This window comes from Erithacus rubecula (assembly GCF_903797595.1).
Source record: "Erithacus rubecula genome assembly, chromosome: 5".
Classification (NCBI taxonomy): Eukaryota; Metazoa; Chordata; class Aves; order Passeriformes; family Muscicapidae; genus Erithacus; species Erithacus rubecula.
Genome location: NC_136687.1, coordinates 29,752,186 through 29,771,987, shown reverse-complemented (window position 1 = coordinate 29,771,987; position 19,802 = coordinate 29,752,186). Strand labels below are relative to the sequence as shown.

General features: G+C 36.4%; 1 protein-coding gene across 35 annotated transcripts in view; it reads right to left on the bottom strand.

Moving 5' to 3' along the window:
• SORBS2 (sorbin and SH3 domain containing 2) overlaps window positions 1-19,802 on the bottom strand; it is a 163,210-nt gene that overhangs the window by 15,366 nt on the left and 128,042 nt on the right. For 25 of the 35 annotated variants that reach the window (XM_079305599.1, XM_079305588.1, XM_079305591.1 and 22 more), the window contains 8 exons: window positions 17,792-17,848; window positions 14,101-14,153; window positions 13,261-13,448; window positions 6,737-6,828; window positions 4,283-4,329; window positions 2,877-2,991; window positions 2,654-2,782; window positions 743-946 (listed from right to left, as the gene is read on the bottom strand). In XM_079305599.1, coding sequence (XP_079161725.1) covers window positions 743-946; window positions 2,654-2,782; window positions 2,877-2,991; window positions 4,283-4,329; window positions 6,737-6,828; window positions 13,261-13,448; window positions 14,101-14,153; window positions 17,792-17,848 — 885 coding nt within the window. Of the gene's footprint in view, window positions 1-742; window positions 947-2,653; window positions 2,783-2,876; window positions 2,992-4,282; window positions 4,330-6,736; window positions 6,829-9,486; window positions 11,047-13,260; window positions 13,449-14,100; window positions 14,154-17,791; window positions 17,849-19,802 lie in introns of all 35 variants that reach the window. The other 10 variants (XM_079305590.1, XM_079305606.1, XM_079305609.1 and 7 more) reach the window with 5 other exon arrangements.

Below are 19,802 nucleotides of genomic sequence, written 5' to 3'. Positions count from 1 at the left end.
GCAAAGCCTCACAAGTGAAGGATAAACCAGAATATAAGAATCTTTCTGCAGCATCCTGTAGTATGATTTGTACTGGTTATCTAGGAAGGAAAACAATTTGGAAGCTATGACACATATTTGGTGTGAAAAATATACAACCGTAAAGATCTGAACCCAAGTTCACTGACTATGTGATGACAATCATGTAATTCTTAAATGAAACAATACTGTCAGTTTGTACCACTCCAAAGAATGTAACTCCTAGACTGTGCATGCAAAAGAAGGAAGGTTTTGGTACAGAATCACTGGCTGTTCTCCTGTGCTTCAAAAGGTACCAAACTAGTCTTGACAAGCTGTGTCCTGCAAGCTTTTGGAACCACAGGCTTTTAGGACAGCTGTGTTATGGAAATGTCTTCACATTGTACTATTAGAAATCTGCTAGACATACCCTTAAGGCTCAAATTCTTAATAAGATTCCCAAATAAATTTTTCTCCGTTGGCTTGACTTTTCTGACCAAATTTGGCCTGTCTCTACTCAAAGTAATGTAATAGTCAATGAAGAAAAGAGCATAAATCCTGGCAGAATATAAGAGACACCTCTCTATTAAAAATAATTTATTAACAACATAGTAATGCAATTCTACCTGTGCAAGAAGGAAAATGTAGTGTACTTAATGCCTAAGTTATGTATAATGTTAACAAAAAAATTACAAGTCCTTCTAAACCCCCTCTAGGGGTGGCACTAACATCAGAAAATCCTTACCTTAGTAGAACTTAATTGATGTATTCTGTCACTAGAATAGCTTTGGGGTATCGGAGGGTCAGGATAGTCATCAACACTTTTTGATGGATTCTTTTTTATGACTTCTACATAGGAAACAGGGAAGATGCCTTGTTTGTTGGTTCCTGGTATTTTACCTTCATACCAGTTTTGATCAACTCGCTTAAGAAGAATTACTCTGTCTCCCTGAAATGCATTATGAAAATGAGTTATCAGCACATACATTGAAAGTTAATTTTGTACATAACAGGTATTATTTTAACACATAATAGTATCTTCCCTACAGTGCTGTTTCCTATCAGTCTTGAGCCTCATCTCCATTTTCCCATTTTCCTCCCACTGATAATAGCCATATATAAAACTACCATCCCAGTGAAATGAGGGGTTAGGCATGGATCGAATATGCTGTTCTTTTATTTGAGGGGAATCTGATGTAGTCCTCTCCTCTTGCTTGGGAGATTAACATTAACACTTTTCTTTAGAACATAACCTGTTTTAATTGTTGGCCAAACTACTAGTTAATGCCCCAACTCTAATATGCAACAGTGACTGCTATGCCCATTTTTTCTTAAGAGTGTAAAAGTTAAACAATGAAATCCATTCAAGTGCTTTATTATCAGTAAAATTGGAATAAGTGAAGGTAGAAAACTAAAAAGGGTGAATCTTTTGAAAATATGAGAGGAAGAAGAGCTCTTCCTATGTAAAATGGGCAGGGCCTCACTGTTCTTAGAGACTGTAGAAATTGAAACAGAAAACGTCAACTTTATACTCAAACCTTTTACTTCATGAGCTACATTTGATTTACATGATGTCCTTTTCACTATATCTTTCTGAAACAAATCCTTGCCTATTAGTTTTGCATTCTTTTGGGTTTCTTTAATTTTGTTTCTGTAGTTGACGTCTGGAGTTCATTACAATTGTCTTTAGTGAGATGGAACAAAGGGAGACCAGCACAAATCAACTTTTCAAACAAACCAAAATTGGGCTGTCAAGATTATGATCACCACAATAAACACAAAAGCTAATTTTAGAAAGAAAGAAATAATCAAATTACCCCCAACTTCTAATTTATCTAAGTTCCTGTTCCTGGGGGTTTTTAGACCTCCCCAACTTTTACAAATTTCAAATAAGTAAAAAACACCCATTATTTTCAGTAATGCTGGATTAGGCTTTAGGTCAGCAACAAAACATCTCTATCCTTACTTTTTTGATCAAAATAAAAACAAACCACTGAAAAGCTTCTATGAACTCTAATGCTTAAAGAAAAAAAAAAAAGTAAGGGGCCGAACCCAGTGGATGAGAAGTACACACTACTTACAACTAAGCATTTAATATCTGCAATAATAAAGTTTCTCTAAAGTATTAATATTCAAGTGTCTAACAAACTTCAGAAATTAAACAGCTATTTTGTTCATGTGCAATGCAGTATAGCCACCAGAATATGCGCAGGAAAAATAATAGAATATTATAAACAGAGAACTGTTAATAAATTAAATATGTATATTCACAAAAATATCTCTGAGGCTTTTTTTTGGGTATCTTTTATTTTTTATAATTTTCTATTTATTCTGCATTAAAATCATTACTGTAATAATTGTGACAGCCAGGAATAATAATTTTAAAAAGGAATAGATAATTGAAGTGAAAGTTCAAAATTTAGCTGGGCAGTTAGCAGATGATTGCATATGCTAACTCTACCACAGTCCAAATTTACATTATTCTCAGATAGCTGAGACAAACTACAAGCCAACAGGCTATTTTGTTAGAGTTTCCTACCATGGCATTGCTTTGTGCACTGCAAATCTTGAGTGCAGTGTATTTAGCTATATATTGATTCTGTGTAGCAGGAGCCATTATAATGGTATTTTGATGGAAGACAGTTCTCAACTGTACCTTTCTAAGTGATAACTCCACATTTGTGTCCGCACTGAAATTATATTTGGCAACAGCTTCTCCAATCTCTCCAATCTGTGCAGGGGGAGGTGGCCTGGCAGGCTGTGCTTTTTCTGGGGGAGAAAGTTTCTAAGGAAAAAGAAAAAGCAGATTTTCATCATTCTCATGTGGTTTTTGAATTTATTACCCAAATTAATTAAAGGAATTAAAACAAAGAACAAACCTCAACATAAGAAATTGGGAATATTCCAACTCTTCCATGGTGCTCACCCTCATACCAGTTTTGATCAATTTTCCTGAGGATATAGACAGTATCTCCTTTCTTAAAGGACAGCTCTCTGTAACAAATTTATTTATATCAGATGTTTATAGCTTTACATTTAACTTTTCTCTCTGCATGGTTCCTGAGATCTTTACAGTTTGGAACTGAAACAAAATGTAACAACTAAACATTTCAAGAAAAAGCATCCCAGCTGTGGTACATTTACCAGTTGATCATACCATAGAAAATCAAATGAGACACATTTATGAACCCCATGCAGTATCTATAGGTTACAAAGGCCTGGTTTACATTGTGATTCCAAGGAAGTATTGCTAGTTACCACCAGAGAACTTAGTATGACCTCTGCATGCAAGTATGATGTCTTTTGGATCACCTGTTTCAGTACTGCTTTTATGACAGGCATCAGAGGGGTACTTGGTGTGTTCTTTATGAATTCAGTAGGGAAACTACAGAGTGTATTCCACATCTTTATGGCCTGCCACTACCTTTCTGCAGCGTAACAGCTTGGTGTGCTTCTGCTCTATGCATTTTTTTTTTTTCATTTCAGCCATTCAGAAGCATGAAGAACACAGGATTATGTTCTCACCATTTCTTGATACTCAAAGACTGTGATATGTTAAATGTTGGATACCAAAAAATCATTCCTTTTAAAAATCATTAAGAATTTTTTCAGATCCTGGTTTGGAAGATCTTTGCTGTGTCATCCATTTCGTCTTTCAAGAGCTAATATGCTGATCTTTCAGATTTCATTTGTGAGTTTTGTCCTGACACAGCTAATGTAATTCTAGTGTAAATGTTTGGTTATATCTGAATATTGTTTAAATGTCTTGGATCATTGGAATAACAGCAGAAATGAATTGTAGACATTCTACTTTGACTCTCTCATATCCTAAATCAGTGGTTCCCAATCTTTTGTTATGGACCACTGGTTTTTGTGTTGGTATGTGGCATTCCACATCCTGCAGAAAGCCTGTGTATGTGAAGACAGACAGGAAGAGGCTGAAGTATTATACAGACTTTTGATAAACTCATTATCTATGACAGTATTTTAAGCAATTCACCCTCTGTCACCTAAATGTAATGCACAACAAACAATGAGCATCCAGTGTGCTCTAGAAAGCTGAAGATGCACAGCTATTCAGGTGTTGAAACAAATACAATGGAGAACACTATAATTTAATTTTATTATAAAGTAACCTCTCACACAGTTTGCTAATGCATGGACTACTGTGACAGCAAGCAGGGTCCTCCTCTTGCGTTCACTTTTGAAACTGGCTCAAACACCACATAAGTGGTACAAAGAGTTTGCTTATGGATTCTTAAATGAACAAAAGTCTAGTACTTACTTAGATGTTTGAGCTTTAAAGTCATATACAGCTCTAGCTGGCAGTTTCTGAAAAACAGGCAAAGTGATTAATACATTGAGGTAGTATTACCTATATGATAAATGTGTTTCAGTTTTTAAAAGGTGACCAAGATCCAAAAAGAAATGGATGAGCTTTACAGTGGTTCTTGAAGGAATAGACAATTAAATAAATAGCTTTCTTTTTTTAAGGTGGTTAGATGTTTGGGACTTAATGTTCTAAAACCAGAAACAGCTAAATTTTAGTGCAGACTACTTTGCAACTTGATGTTTAAGAGAAGTACCAAAGAAAATAAAAAATTAACTATGTCAATGTGACTTGTAGGCAACTAGATCTCTAGGTACAACATAAATACACATACCTAATATTCTGTAGTATTTTAGGTGCCTTTAATATTAAAATCTGTAGGCGAATTTCAATTGCAAATGATGCAATACTTATATATATATATATATATATATATATATGCACTCTGACAGCTGAAAATGGTTGGAATATTTTTAATTTCTATGATTGCATAGTTTTAAGAAATCATAGGACTGGAGGTGATCTGAGTCATCTGTGCAACTCTCTTGCTATCACAGGCCATCACATTATAACATTCCTTTCATGCATTTATCAAGTTCTGTCACCAAGTACATGTAAGCTCAATATTGTTTCAAAAAAACCACCCTGTAAAGCAGCCCTAACTCTCCTCACCTGTATGGCTGACACACTTTCACTGTTTTCAAAGCTGTAATGAAAATACAAACTGTGATCTGACCCAACAGCCTCACTCACGGACGGTCTGTGTCTGACAACTATCCAGCACCAGATACTGCAGGGGAAGTGATAAGCAGAATGACATGAGGGCATTTGTTAAAGTGATTTAGTCTTTCTTAGCAAGTAGTTGCACAGACAAGATCACCCCATTCTAAAAAATGCCTCTCTAGGATGTACTAGTGACTAGAATGAGCTGATTATGCTATTTCTGAGAGATACTATTTGTCATGATGTAAAGGTGCACATCTTTTTATGGCAGGAATAAAAAGGGACACTTGTAAATATTGCATTTTACCTTTATTCCAGACCAGGTGTTCTTGACTTGTTTCTCTCCCTTCTTGTCATTTTAAGACTAGCAAATCTAGCCTACCTACAGAATTGTCTTCATTATAATAAAAAGTCCCTGAAGTTATTATAGGGATCCTGTCAACTTGAATTTTGCAATACTAATACAGTTTTCCATTACAGATCTCCTTCAAATAAGATAGCCTAAATTTAAAAGCATTTTTCAGTTCCTTGTTGTTATTAAAAACAGTCTTTTAGGCAGAAGGGGATATTCATATCAACATGTGATTCATATCAACTGTAGCTAAGCCCTATTCAGTCTTTCCTGATTTTGGTACAGCTGGTATTGTAACTGCTAAAGCAAGTAACAGAAAAAGGGGATATTAAAAGAACAGTGGAGGTGTTTAAATACAAAATACTTTGAAATGTACAAAACATACTGGAAATAGAGATGCCTTTCCTCTTTCATATTTTTACACCTTTTAAAGTGATCTTAAAAATGGTTTGTAATTTATGTATTTTACGTATTTTCAAATTTCAAATTTATGTATTTCCATGTCACAGGATTCTTTAAAAGAAACACACAATATGGCTCCTAGAACATTTTTAGCCTGTATTTTGTAATGAGAAGTCTTTTTTTAAAAAAGCAGACTTTTAATCAAATTGCAGCAATGTAAACATGGATCTGAATTCAGTTTTAATCATATCACCATTTATCAAGATATATAGCCCAGAGTAAAATTTTATATATTAGCAATTTAAATATGGTAATATTTTACATTGTTTGGGGAGCATTTATAGTTCTTAAGATACAGAATAATATACTTCATTTTTCAATATATACTGCTTCCATTTTCTCTTCCAAAGCATTACTACAAGCAATCAATATCTAATTACAATCACCAACTACTACAGATGTTAGAGACTGCTCTTAGGACAACTGATTTTGTCTAATCCATAAACAGCAGTGGTTTGCTTTCCAAACAAAAATAACAGTGAAATATAGATGTTTTGTATCCGTTTTGAAACTCCCAAGGTTTTATTACTCTTTGTGTAATACTTTTGGTTTCTAAAGGGCCTTCCCCAGTCACATCTGTTAATTTTTCTCTGTTCCAAACATACACTCTAATCAGCTTTGACAAAGCTGATCAATAACTAGTGAATTAATGCCCATACTTAATTAATAATTAACAAAAGAATACAGCCTATCTTACAAAGCTTGATATTATTTTAATTTCTTAAAGCACCAATCTCCTTAATGAAAAAGGAAGATACTGTTCCTTTGGTCTGCATTATTGTAATGTCTTCAAACCAACACAAATCTTGTCTCGAATATGTTACCCATTTTCCATATGGATATTGCTGTGTTATTTATTGTTGTTTCACTACCTCTTTGTCTGTAGTTCCTCTTCTCTCCCTTGGAGTACATCGTCCCACATCAGTGAAAGCAGAAGAATAGCTTCCAGGAGACTCCTGGTCTACTGAAAACAGAAATTATGTGAAACTACAATAAAAAAACCCATTCAAATCTGTGATGCTGCTTGCTTCCATTTAGGGGGGGATGGAACGATATTAAAATTTATTATTTTACATTTAATAGAAAGAGAAGCACGTGATATGACCATTAAGAGCACCTTTAAAGGAAAAAAACCCAAACAACTAACTGTAAGCAAAGGCTAAGGCTGTCCTCTCATCCAGAGCAGAATAAACTATAGGATGGAGGATGGAGAGTGCATTTCTGCCTCACTGTGAAAAGGGATGCTCCTCTACTGGGCCCAGTGGAAGACATGACAGCAGTACTTGGACTTTCAAGTTGTGTGACATTTTTTTGGAATTCCAACAATGGAAACATATAATTACATGCACAACATGATTCAAGCATGCTTCAATGAGAAAATGTGAAGAAACATTGTTTCCTCCTAAGTGATCTAAGATGAATTTCTACTTTACCAGGGGCACATATTAGGCAGCACAAGGGAATTTAAAAGGATGTTACTTCATAAAAACAACTCTGTTTTAAGAAATGGGATACAAATCATTACTCACCAATCTATGTGGCAGACTTTTTACAGGATGGTGAATATTTTCTCATGTTTTAATAAAAATAAAATCAAAATCTTATACGTACTATAGCTCTGCAAGTTGCCAATGTGAAATGAAAATAGAACTATTTAATGAATTGCCTCTTAACTTCTGTTAGTCTCCTACTACTACAGTGCTACTTTCTAGTGGAAATGTGATTTATGTTTGTCTTCATTCCCACTATCTGTTGTTACCAAGCTCATACATTTCTAAAGAAATACAAATGGAACAAAGCAAAGAACTGAAACCATCTCATCCATTCTAACTGGCTGGTGGCTAAGCCACAAACACTTAAGGCTATTGGTAACTACAATGGAGGTAAAGAGATAATTTTATTACTTATGCCATTGGTTGTAAGCATGTCATAAGTACATCATAGCCCCAGTTCTGGACAGCTTTTTTGATATGGCATGTGTTCCTGAATGAGGATGTATACCTACTGCACAAATCTAAAGATACAATGACTCCAAACACTTTTTTTTTTTTTTTTTAAATTTTTAGCAGTAAGAGAAGGATATTGGAAAGAAGTGAAAATGCAGAAACCTTAGGACAATTTCCCTTTTTTCTCTATAGCTCCTTTTGCAGTCAATATTAGTAGTTTTCATTTGTCTGCTATGACCTTCAGGTCTCTGTGTGGCTCTAAGAGATGCACACAGATCCAACAAAACACGAAATTTGATTAAAAGTAGAGCTCAGCCATGACTAGTGCTGATGGAAACTAATGGAATATTCTGCTTTACTCATTCTCCATGCTACTTTAGGGATATTAATGTTGACAGAGTGTATTACTTTCCTCATGCCAGGCTCCTTCATAGCTGCAAAAGCTATTAGAAATTCACATTTACTTTGCAATATGGATTTCCTTATCTTCACAGACTGGAAAATTCTCATTTGGCAACTACAATATGTGACCAGCACATTTTTCAACAACTTGAGTCTCATCAAGTAGTACTCATCATGTAGTTCATACAGAACTGCCAGGGTTAATCATGATCAGGCCTTGAGTATGACTAATTCAGTTCTGAACCGTGTTTTATAGCTGTTTTTTAACTAAATTTTCTGTTCTAAATAGTTCTATCACAACTAGATACGAGAAGATGGTAATAGCTTCAATTCTGATTTCTTTTGAAATACATATTTATTATTGTGCTACTTGCAAAAGTTACACAAAATATGTGAGAATAAGGATAAAATGGGTCTGATCAAATATTGCATAATTTCTAAGTTAAAGACCTTCTCTCGTATATCCATTTGAGATTTTAACAATACCTTTCAAGTAATTTTTTTCTTTTTATGAATAAAATTTAAAAAAAAAGAAAAAAAAAGGAAGCAGAGCAACAAACAACTCAAAGCAGTAACTTTAAAAAGAGATTGGTCATACTTATCCTGACATTTTCATTCAAGTTTTGATTATTGAGAAATTCCCTTCTAAGAAGACAGGACATTTCTCAAAATTTCATAGACATTTTGAAATTCTATGAAACAAATTAGTTTTGCTGCCACAGAAATTGGAAATTTTATTGTTTGAACAGTGGAAATGGAAACTTCCTAAAATGACCTTAATATCTATTCACAAAAACTAACACAAAGCAGTGGATTAATAAGAAAGCAGAATTGACTTTCTATGATACTGGCAGAATTATCAGCATTTAAATCACTTACATTTAACAAAATTGTATAACAAACACATTTTAGATTCAGATTCTTTTTTTCTTAGTGATAAAGAAAAGGTTATCTGCATATTGTTTTCAGTTGAACCAGCATCTTACGATGCATGAATTCACTGCTTAATAACATCATTATAATTTATAGAACTAATTTAGTTTCAGTTAGTTGAAATGCACTGCTACTTCAGTCATCATGATTACTGTATTTTGTGAATAGACAGAAGATTTATCTACCCTCAACTTCTATGTTAAAAAGATGACCTTCACTAAGAATTTTGTGAGATGAAAGCTTCCTATAGACGACACAAAGTGGAATGAGAAAGGGTGGGAAACACAGGGAGCAAGGTTGGATAAGTCAATCACAGGGATAGAGGAAGAAAGTTAATCCACCTTGGAAACACAGTGCACTATCATTGTTGTTAGTTGCATCCATGTCTGGAAAAGAGGCACTAAGAGGTAATCTTCCACAATCATTCTGGTACAGTGGACAATGGATAGCACCATCTTGAGGCAGTGGATGAAAAGGCTGGTGCGTGGGACTCTTTTTCAGAGCTTTAAGAGATGAATTCCTTTCTGGAATGTCTGGAAGCAGCTCAGTAATAAGTCTGTGTAATATACTGTTGTCGGGCAAGCTTCCCCGCCTTTTTTCAGCTTTAATTTGGTCACAGATGTCTTTAAGTGCAGAATCTAGTGCTTCAAATACAGATGACTTGCATTTTTTCTTTTCAGTTTGTTTTTTAGGAGCTGCACTTTTTTTCCTCCGGAAAGGCACTGGACTGACGAGGAATGCTATCTTAGACAGGCCAGATTCTGCTTCCTGTCTCCTTGGATCCTCAGTGGTTTCTTGCTTAGCCCTTTCATGTTTCAGCATGGTGGTGAAGCGGGTGTAGGATGCTGGGCATCGCCCTTTGCACGAGCTGATGAGATGCCTGTGGTGGTGGTGATGGTGGTGGTGGTGATGGCCTGACCCATAAAAGCTTTCAGATGAAGTGAAAGAAAAGTGATCAAAGTCACTTTCACTACAAAAGGATGAACCCTCTATCTGGATAAAGTCACTGAGATCAGAAACCACTCCGTCTTGATCGCTGTCTGAAAAATCTATATGTGATCGTTGTGGCTCATCACTGGTCACTTCAATGTGAATTGGCACCAGGGCTTTAGACTTGCAGCTCCGTTGTACCTGAGAGGGATGTCTGACTGGAGTTTCTTCTTCCAGCAGGGATTCAATAGAAAATCGCCTCTTTGGACACAAGCCATTTTTAGGAGGCTCTAATGTAACAGTTGACAACATGTCATCGCCAAGGTTTGGCATTGATTTTGACTTCTGAATTAGCTTCTCAAATTCAGATATTCTGGTTGGCACCATGTCCCTGGGCACCTCCTCAGTAGAAGACTCTCTCCAGCCTTGAAGAATACCTTTGTGCTGTTCTTTTTCATACTGCAGTATTCTGGACTTGACAGAACAAATCACCTCAGAATTCATCAAGTCCTTGCGATTGATGCGGTGCATCTTCTTGTACATCTTCAGGAACCCTGGAGCATCGTGTGCAGATCTGTGACGAACTCTTGACCTACCACTACCACGGCCCTCAACATATGGGGAGTTCCAGTTCATTGAGCAAATTTCTTTGGAGTCCTCCTCACACAGCAGAGAGCCCATGCTTTCAGCCTTGGCCTGTGCATCGGGATAGCTATCGCGGTCATCTGTTAACAGGTCATCACAGCTACGAGATTTCCTCTTGGGAGAGGCAGCTTCCTCCGTGCTGCTCCAGACTTCTGCATTTTGGCGAGTCATTTGCCAGCCATTCTTGTAGCTTGTTGCCCTTCTTGAATCATTTGGAACAGCTAAATGTTGTCTGTAAGTGCTACAGTAATCTAATTCATTTGAGGTGTTGTGGTTGTGCACTGAGTAACTTAAAAGGGATGGATATACTTTGCTAATATCCCCACCTTTATAATCCATAGAGCAGCATGGTAAAAAAGAGACATTGCCAGAAATTAAAAGATTCAGAAAAGTTGGAATTAGCATCAGTAAGCATTAGAAAGACAAGAAAAGAGATAGCAATTAGTGCATATATCAGCTTAGGTCAGTTCCTAAGTTTGTTACAGCCTAGGACAGCAGAGCTAATAAGTTATTTTCCAGCTGCAAAAATGCACTCACGATAATTTGAACAACAAAAAGAATTCCTTATTAATTATGGTGATGTTATCTCCCCCACAACCCCTGCCATCAAAGCAACATAAGGAATCAGGCATTAACTGGGGATTAATTGGGATTTTTAAGCAGGTCAGCAGACAATAGAAGCTGCAAAGGATTTAAAGATGAAGCCACACAACAAATCTAGACCTCAGGGTAATACTGACTTTTCCATTCTGAAAAAGTTGTTTAGGATTTTAAACCTGTATAATGCTCAGAGTTCACAGCATCCACATATTCTAAGATAGTTAAAATAAAGATAAATCTTGGTATCAGATCAAATAGGAAATTTCTCCAAGTCATTCACAGATAGCCTGATCCTTCCCTGTGTGATAGAACTGAAAGAAGCAGTTTTGTACAGCTTATGCAGGGCAGAAAAAGGCAGCTCAGGAAGTGCTGTACAAGTGCAAAGAAAGGTGTATCAGTTTACTGAGCCTAACCACAATGCAGAAGTAAAAATAACCCTGCGATTGACTTCCATAACAAAAGCTGGAGTTTTCAAGATTTAAGACATATTTTTAAGTGCATGGTAGATCTAGAAGACACTATGAGGAGAATTTGGAATGGTGGTCTTTCATAATTGTACTGAATTTTCAAAAATGGTCTCAAGCGGCAACATTCAGTTCAGGAGGGATGCTTCAAACAGATCAGTCTGCTTTCTAAAAAAATTGAATCTAGATCTGAAACACTCGAGTTCAAAATTCATTCTGATCAAACAGTTTATAATGTGCTGCTCCTTTAACAAATCGGTTAATTTCAAGAAAAATTAACATTCCACAGGGCTAATAATGCTGGGAGAGAACAGTGTCACCTTCTGAAAACTAATTGGCTGTGGAAGATATTCTTAATGGGAGGATTTTCTAACACAGGAAGTGTTGCAGTCATGCTTAGTGCTTGTTATTGGTGGTGGAGTCAAAGGCACCTGCAGACAAGTGGAATTTTTCAGCTTTTTACTGCCTAGCCTGGTAAACCAAATGGATGAGTTAATCCACTTTTAAAAAGAGTGTTATAACACTTCAATGTTTTAAATGTTTAAAATACATTTGCTTTTCAACCACCTTGCTCACAATGTTCCTCATTGCTTTTCTTTGACACATTCTGTTGCAGTCTGGATATTATGTTCTTTTCACTGAGAATTTACTTTTACAGAGGCTTACTGATTAATACAGCTACAAAATAGAGCAATTAAGAGAATAATAATAATAATTTGAACAGGAGGAGACATATTGTATGTAGTATTATTCTATATATTACTTCTATTTTGTGTTTTACTGGAAGCTTTTCGTCTTTCTAGAAAAACCCATCCAAACCTCCAGATCCAAATGAGCAACTGATTCTGTGATCTCTTTACTGGAGAGATGTGGAAAACAGCAATAGTGATGGTGAGTTGCTTGCCAAAAATGAGCTAATTAGATTGCATCAGCTGTACTAAATACTTCCAAGGATTTAGAAAGTAAAAAATTACACTATGGATGTTTCTTGATTAAATTAGGTTCTGATAACTATGGATATTTGCTTGATTAAGTCCTGGTGACTGACAATGTCTAAGATATCAGCTGTGGATTCAAAAGGTCTACTATCCTGGAAGCATATATTTAATCTTACAGGTTATTTGTCTCAGTTTACTTTCTCAGTAAAATAAAACTAATTTTAAAATCACAATAATTTATTAAGAGAGCAGTAGAGTTAATAGAAGTGTTAGGGTTTATATATTGTGGTAGCATTCACGGTCTTCCTTTAGTCAATTCTCTTTTGTTAGAACAAGCAGTGGAAAATCCTTGTTATAAATTTCAGCTGAAAATCATAGCCATAAGAATAAACAAGTTAGCCTTCTATGAAAGGCCCAGAGCTGTTCCTTCACATCCTGCCCTGGGGCAGCGCAGCGGGCGACAGGAGGCAGCTGCTACCAACGTGTAGTACAACACACCACCAGCAGTTTTCTGCTAACTAATATGGTCTCCTCTTACCTTTTGCTCTTGATGGAGAAGAAGGAGATGAGCTAGTTAAAGGCTTCCTAAGGGTGGAACATGAGCCCTGTGTGTCTGTGCGGCCCGGGCTGGCTCTGTTGGCGTTCTGATCGCTGTGTGCCCGCTGGTGGCTGACGGCAGGTTCTGACTTCCTGCGCTTTCTGTAGTCACTCGCCGTACTTGCAGAACTGCAGGGAAAAGCAGTATCAGTAGCAGTCTGATTCTGAGATCAGAAATCAGGAATTTAACAAGCAAGGTCATTATTATATTACTGGTTTATAGATTAAAAAATGCCTATAGAAATACATGAAAAACATGTAAAGGGAAGCAGCATGGATCTCTCACATCTTACAGCCTATTTCCCAATGAAAAGATTAATTTGTTCTTAACCTTTACACAACATTACTATGCCATTTTTTTTAAACAAATGCATTGAGTTCTTTTAGACCGTTTTTTGGAACTAGAATTTTAGTGCAAAGATAGGAAAAAGACAGAGACTGAGAACAGTCAAGGCATCATGCTTAGGAAAACAGTGCTGAATATGTTGCAGGTAGTAAAGGTAAAGAGTAAATCATTGCTGTTGAGAGAGAAGCTCAGGGATGTTAGTGGAAAGACCCAGAACACATAATGGTTAATTTGAATGCAAACACCAAATCATTGTAAAACTAAAATAAAATCTACACATCAGTATCAAAATCAACACTCTTTCCAGCATCTAATTTGCCAGTAGCTCACAAGGTGAATGTTAAAATCTGACTCTACGCAAAATCTGCTGATTTCAAAGAAGACCCTCAGGCAGGATAATCTGTCTCTGCTGAAGTAATAGATAGTATCTCTTACCTGGAGGGCCTGTCCAGGCCTCTGTCTGTTGAATAGTGATGATATAAGGAAGCCTGTGAAAACAAACATGGATTACTATGTTTGTATTTAAAACAAGAGTGAAAATTTTTGTCTTTCGTGTTTGATGACTCTTTGTTACTCTGTGGCAAATCCTGTAACAACAGGGCATGACAATTAAAATCCTGGGCACCCCATCACAGACACAGCAACATGTCATGAGAATAAATTATGCATCTTTCAAAAAGCATCGCGAGATTTCATTTCCTATTCTACTTCAATAATACTTTTTCCTTGAAAGCTCTGCTAAATAAAGATCCCAAATCATGCTTTTATATACACTTTTCAAAACCAGACACAGAACAGGTGAAACAGAACTTTATTATAAAAACATAAAAATCTGAAAATTATTCCTTCGTAATTTGAGGTCTGCAAAGCTTCTCCTCATCCCTCAGTTACTCACCAAAATCCCACAGTCAGTAATAACCAGAAACTTTTGACAATCCCATGATGTTTGTGGTCAGCAACTGGCCTTATATACCTTATAATCCTGGTAAGAACAGTTCTCATCACTGAATATTAGTCATTGCTTATGGAGTTACTGCTGTAGCTACTGCATGAACACTGGGAGATGGAGCTTACATAATTGTATTATTTGTATAATAAAAAGTCAGCCTTAAATTACTACTGATTTTAAATCCATCATTTCAAGCCTTCAGTCAGAATTGAGTAATATTACAATTCTGGTAGCCAGGTGTGAGTCTAGAATGAACTGCATGGTTCCTGGGGTATTTCTTCATGGGTACAAAGCAGTCAGGTTCAAGAATTAAATTATTTCAAGTTCCTGGCATGTCATTTCAGCTTTCCATAACACATCAATGTAGAAATACAACTATCATACAGATTTCTAAGGTGCAGGAAATATTTTTCCCCTTTATAGAGAGCCTTTTTGGCTTTTTCCTTGCATGGAAAAATCTTTGTCCTGAAGGACTGCCGAAGTAATGGCATTCATGGCCTGTATAAGTCTTTCCTTTTGTTAGATTTCCTCCCCCAGCCAGTGATTTGATTTGCAAGTTCATTAAGAGAACGTCACCCAGATTTGTTAACTGACACTTAGGTACACCTCCAGAGGTCGCCAGTAGTCTTAGAATATTTGGGAACAGATTTTGTGGGACTGTGGGACAGGGAGAGCCACACAAACATGCCACAATATAAAACAAATGTTATCTAAAATTGAGTTGAGATAGCTCCAAATGTTCACATAGTTCATACTTCCAAGTTTTTCTTTACACCCTCTGAAGGTTTAAAAGTACTTTCTGATGGTTCTCCCATCACTGTTCAAATTCAATTATATTTAGATATATATCCAGTACTATGAGGTCTGTCTGCAATAAGACCATAGAAGCCAGGCACAGTGTTGCTCACATCAACTCAACCACAGTAAGCAAAGGTCTCAGATTTGTGTGTTTCCCTGCACTATCAATAAAACACACATTCAGCCTGTCCTGGAAAACATTCAAGTCTCCTTTCAAAACTGGCTACAGCCATCTTCCTTCTCTTGACCAGTCACTGCCATGATCTGGAATCAGCTAGGAAGGAAACTGGGGACCACAGGAAATCTCTCAGAACTGTTGCATGAGGTGGCACAAACACTGCAGGATAAATTGTCATTGTGGATTCTTTTGTGCAGACGCCAACCACTCCCACTAGTGACCACTGACCACCTGTGAGGTGACAGTGTCCAAATGGCCTTGAGGCAGTGATTGCTTCCCACTGCCTGCAGCTCCACAGCTGTACACTCCCAAGGATAGAGCAGATCCTCACTGTCAACTGTGGAATGCTATGGGCAAATCACACAATGGAAATCACACCAGAGGGAACTTCCTTATCCATGGCATTTCCCAGTGTGTCAGTGACCAGCCTAAGATGACTGGATGTGGGGATTATGCTGAAGTTGACTGATGCTTTAAGATTCTCTTATCTTGAATGTAACTTGCCCTTTTAACCTTTATTTGATGCTGGTTTGAAGCCTTTTCTATATGATAGATCCTATATATTGTCATTCTACCATGCTAGTTTTTACTACAGGCATATGTTGTTGTTTATAGAATGTGTGGAGTTTGTACCTTCTCTCCACAGGTAGAGCTTCACTTATGTGACATACAGAGGATAGGTGTGTGGTTGTATTTTACTGCTTGTTTTACTGTTAGCAGCTGTCCTGTCAGCTTTTGGGTGTTTATGGACATACTTTTAGATGGCCCAACTGAACACATCTCTCCCAGCTCCAAAGATAATTAGCCATTTTCCACAATATTCAACACTGCTCTGTATGAATAAACGCCACTTGAAAAACAAATATTGGAGATGACAACTCCAAACTACCAAATACGGTCTTTTAAAAATACTTTGATTTGTTTTTATTTAAAAAAAAAAGAGATACATATTAAAATTAAGCCTGTATTTTAGCTTTTTTTATGCATCAAGGCTTTAATGCTGACTAAAAATGGAGCTAGGGAAAGGTAAAAGGTAAATAACAAATAGGCTTGTTTGCATGGTAGTTATAATACTTGATCAAGTTATTTTGACTAGGCTCCCCCTCTAGAGAAATATTAAGTTGCTGTATTTTGAACACGATTTGTCATATTTAATGGTGATTAAAATTTCAAAATTAAAGACAGGACTTTTTGGAAATTAACCAAAGAGAAAACCAGTGCTACTTAACAGCCATTTTACCCAGACCTACTGAACATGGGAATATTTCAAAGTCATGTTAAGGCTTTTAAATTGTCTTCCTTGATATACTGAAAACCAACAGGAATTAGAAAATGCCTAGAATCTTTTTCTATCAGAGAACTGGGCCCAAATTTCACAACGATGAAATTTTTCTAGATATATAGAGAACGTAAAAGCAAACCAGAGTAAACTGCAAACAATTAACAATTTAAGACCACAAATTGAGTTTAACTTTTGGAGAACCTACAGAAGATGAGGGTGAATCACAAATATGAATGAAGTAAAGCCACCATATGAAGCAAAGTTGTCAGCAGAGGATTCACTGACTTTTGCCCTAACGCTGTAAAAATGGGGAGGGAGTGGAGAAGGAATGAAAGCCTGAATCTCTCCCACTCAGAGTAGGGCAATGTCAGCCCGCTACCTGATCTTGATGAATTTTATTTGGAGTACTGACAGCAACTGTCAATCCCGAGTTATAAATTACAACAGTACTAATAATTGCTGTTTTACCTGATGAGCAACCTTAGTCATAAATACTTAATTGGAGAAATGACAGCTTAGCCACAAAGGCTTTCACTTGACACACAGAATCTGCATTCAGATATTTTAATAAAAAAATATACTGTGCTGATGGATTAATTGTGCAATGCACTTGCCCAACTCTGAAAAGTGGGAATTTGTCAAAGAGTTAGAGACATATGGAGTGTTGTGTAATTCTGGGTGTTAATCTCTGAGAAGTTTTGGGGATAAGGACTCACAGTTCCTAGGATAATAAGATCAACATCCAAATGCACTAGTGATCTGGAAAGATATGAAGACAAAGATACAATGATTGTGAATTAGAAATGTCTCATAGCTATCAGAAGGAAACCACTACATTTTAACAAACTTAAGGCATAAATGGTGAGCATTCCAACCCTTCTTCCCAAGAGAATCATCTGAAAAAGAACCATTCATTTACCTCATTGGAAACACCAGAAGAACTGTCTTGAACATAGTCCAAAAGCTTTTTAGGTGGCTGCATCATAAAAGCAGAAGTGTAGAGATGAAATGGAGGAGAATCAATGGCAGCAAGGAATGAAACATGTGGAAAAGGTGACACAGTTAGAAATTAAGTGTTGACAGCGTCAGATACAAAGAGTGACACACACAGGTAGAATGGAAGGATAAATGTGTTATTTTTAAAATATCTTAATAAAATGTTAGTAACTTTTGGTGGTAAAATTTACAACTGGAATGGCTGAATAAATACCAGCAGTTTTTAATACTGAGAGAGAAAAGTGTAAAGCATCACAATTATGCTTTCTTGGAGGAATTTCAATATATTTTATCTTAAAAGTTATTGTTATCAGTAAAATACTGATGAGATATGGTTCACCAGAAGAATTTATCTGTACTGTTTCTGCCTACCTAGAGGAAGGAATAACAATATGACTTGAATGACAGGATAATGGAGATCAAATGTAATCCATGACAATGGGATAACATTATAGACCACTGCACAGGAAATTTAACCCAGATATATTTACCTTTTCTTAAAAAAATTCAGAGAGTATTCAATACGTATTTTTTTTAAATGCTATGATTAAAACATTAAGGTTTTAAGAGAGTGTCTATAATTTGCTTTCTCTTCTGCTCTCTCTGAAGTAGCAGGGAGTTCTGATTTTGGCTTATGGCTAGCTACAGAAAGGGACTAAGGTGCCTGGTTCCAGGGTGTCCTCCAAGGCCCTGTGTCAAGTGCTCAGGCTCCTCATGTAGCCTGGCATGTCACTAATTAAAATTCTGATAGGCCTCCAGAGAATTGTTGGCTGACAGGGAAAGAAAAGAATGGGGATATTTTAAATCCTGATACTCTCAAGCTCATGTCTACTTTGGATTTCTTGCCTGCAGCCTGTGGCTTCTGCTTTCATACTCAAAAAATCTTGAGGAGGATCCTGGGGAGCTATGAGCATACTTAAAAAGACTGAGAGAATGCTTGGGTTTACTTCCCTCCTTTTTCTAAGGGGATTTTAACTTCTTTTAATTTTCCACCTGTCTGCATATTCCAACTATCCTCTTAGACACTCTTCTGGGATGAAGACATTTGATATCCTTTTTCCTAAAGATATTAGAGTGTGCAGGAAAGAATTTGAGCTCTGTGGAGCCAGAGAGGGAGTGTGCAAAAGCAAGAGCAGGTGCATCTCCAACCTAGGTGTTAAGGCATTGTGCAGGGAGGAAGTGAAACCTAGTTCTCAGTCTTGCCTCAAGGACAATGTTACTGTTTTACCATTGTAAAAAAATACAGAAACGGTCTCAGATGCTTAGATACAATTAAGTCTATGACATTTGCAGAAGAACTGCAAGTGCTTAAGAAATCAAAGGTAAAAATTAAGATATTTCTGATTTTTAGGTGTTTTGGCCAGATGGAACTCGTCAGGTTTATAATTTTAAATGTGCTTGCAGCAGGTCTAAACCAGCAGCTGTTTGTCAGAGCCCTGTTTTTGGGTAATGGTTGCTTGTGAGAATTGGAACAGAACTGAAGTCTGTCCATTCAAACATGTGCCCAGCTTGGAAACAGAGCAAACCCATATCTCTGTGTTCAGGTGCAAAATATGTATTCTGCATGTATGCATATAAGAGATGAAAAAAAGGAAAAAAAAAAACTCAGTATTTCCTGCTATAAGAAATTTGTTTATGGCTTCATACATTTAAATTTAGATGTAGTCCTTTAAGTAAAATATATGATCTGTAACTGCATCCTTAATGCAAACTGTCATTTTTTCTGTCCTAGAAGATTGTTCAAAAATAATCCAGCCAAATGCAAAAAAATTAGGGAAACTAGCAAACATCCCCGTTCATCATCAAATTTGTCTTGTTATTAAATACTTACACACTACTATATGTTTAATAAATACTCCTTATAAAGCTATTACTATAACTACTCTAGCAAGTTAAGAGTCTGTTTGAAAAAAATACTTATATTCATGGGACTT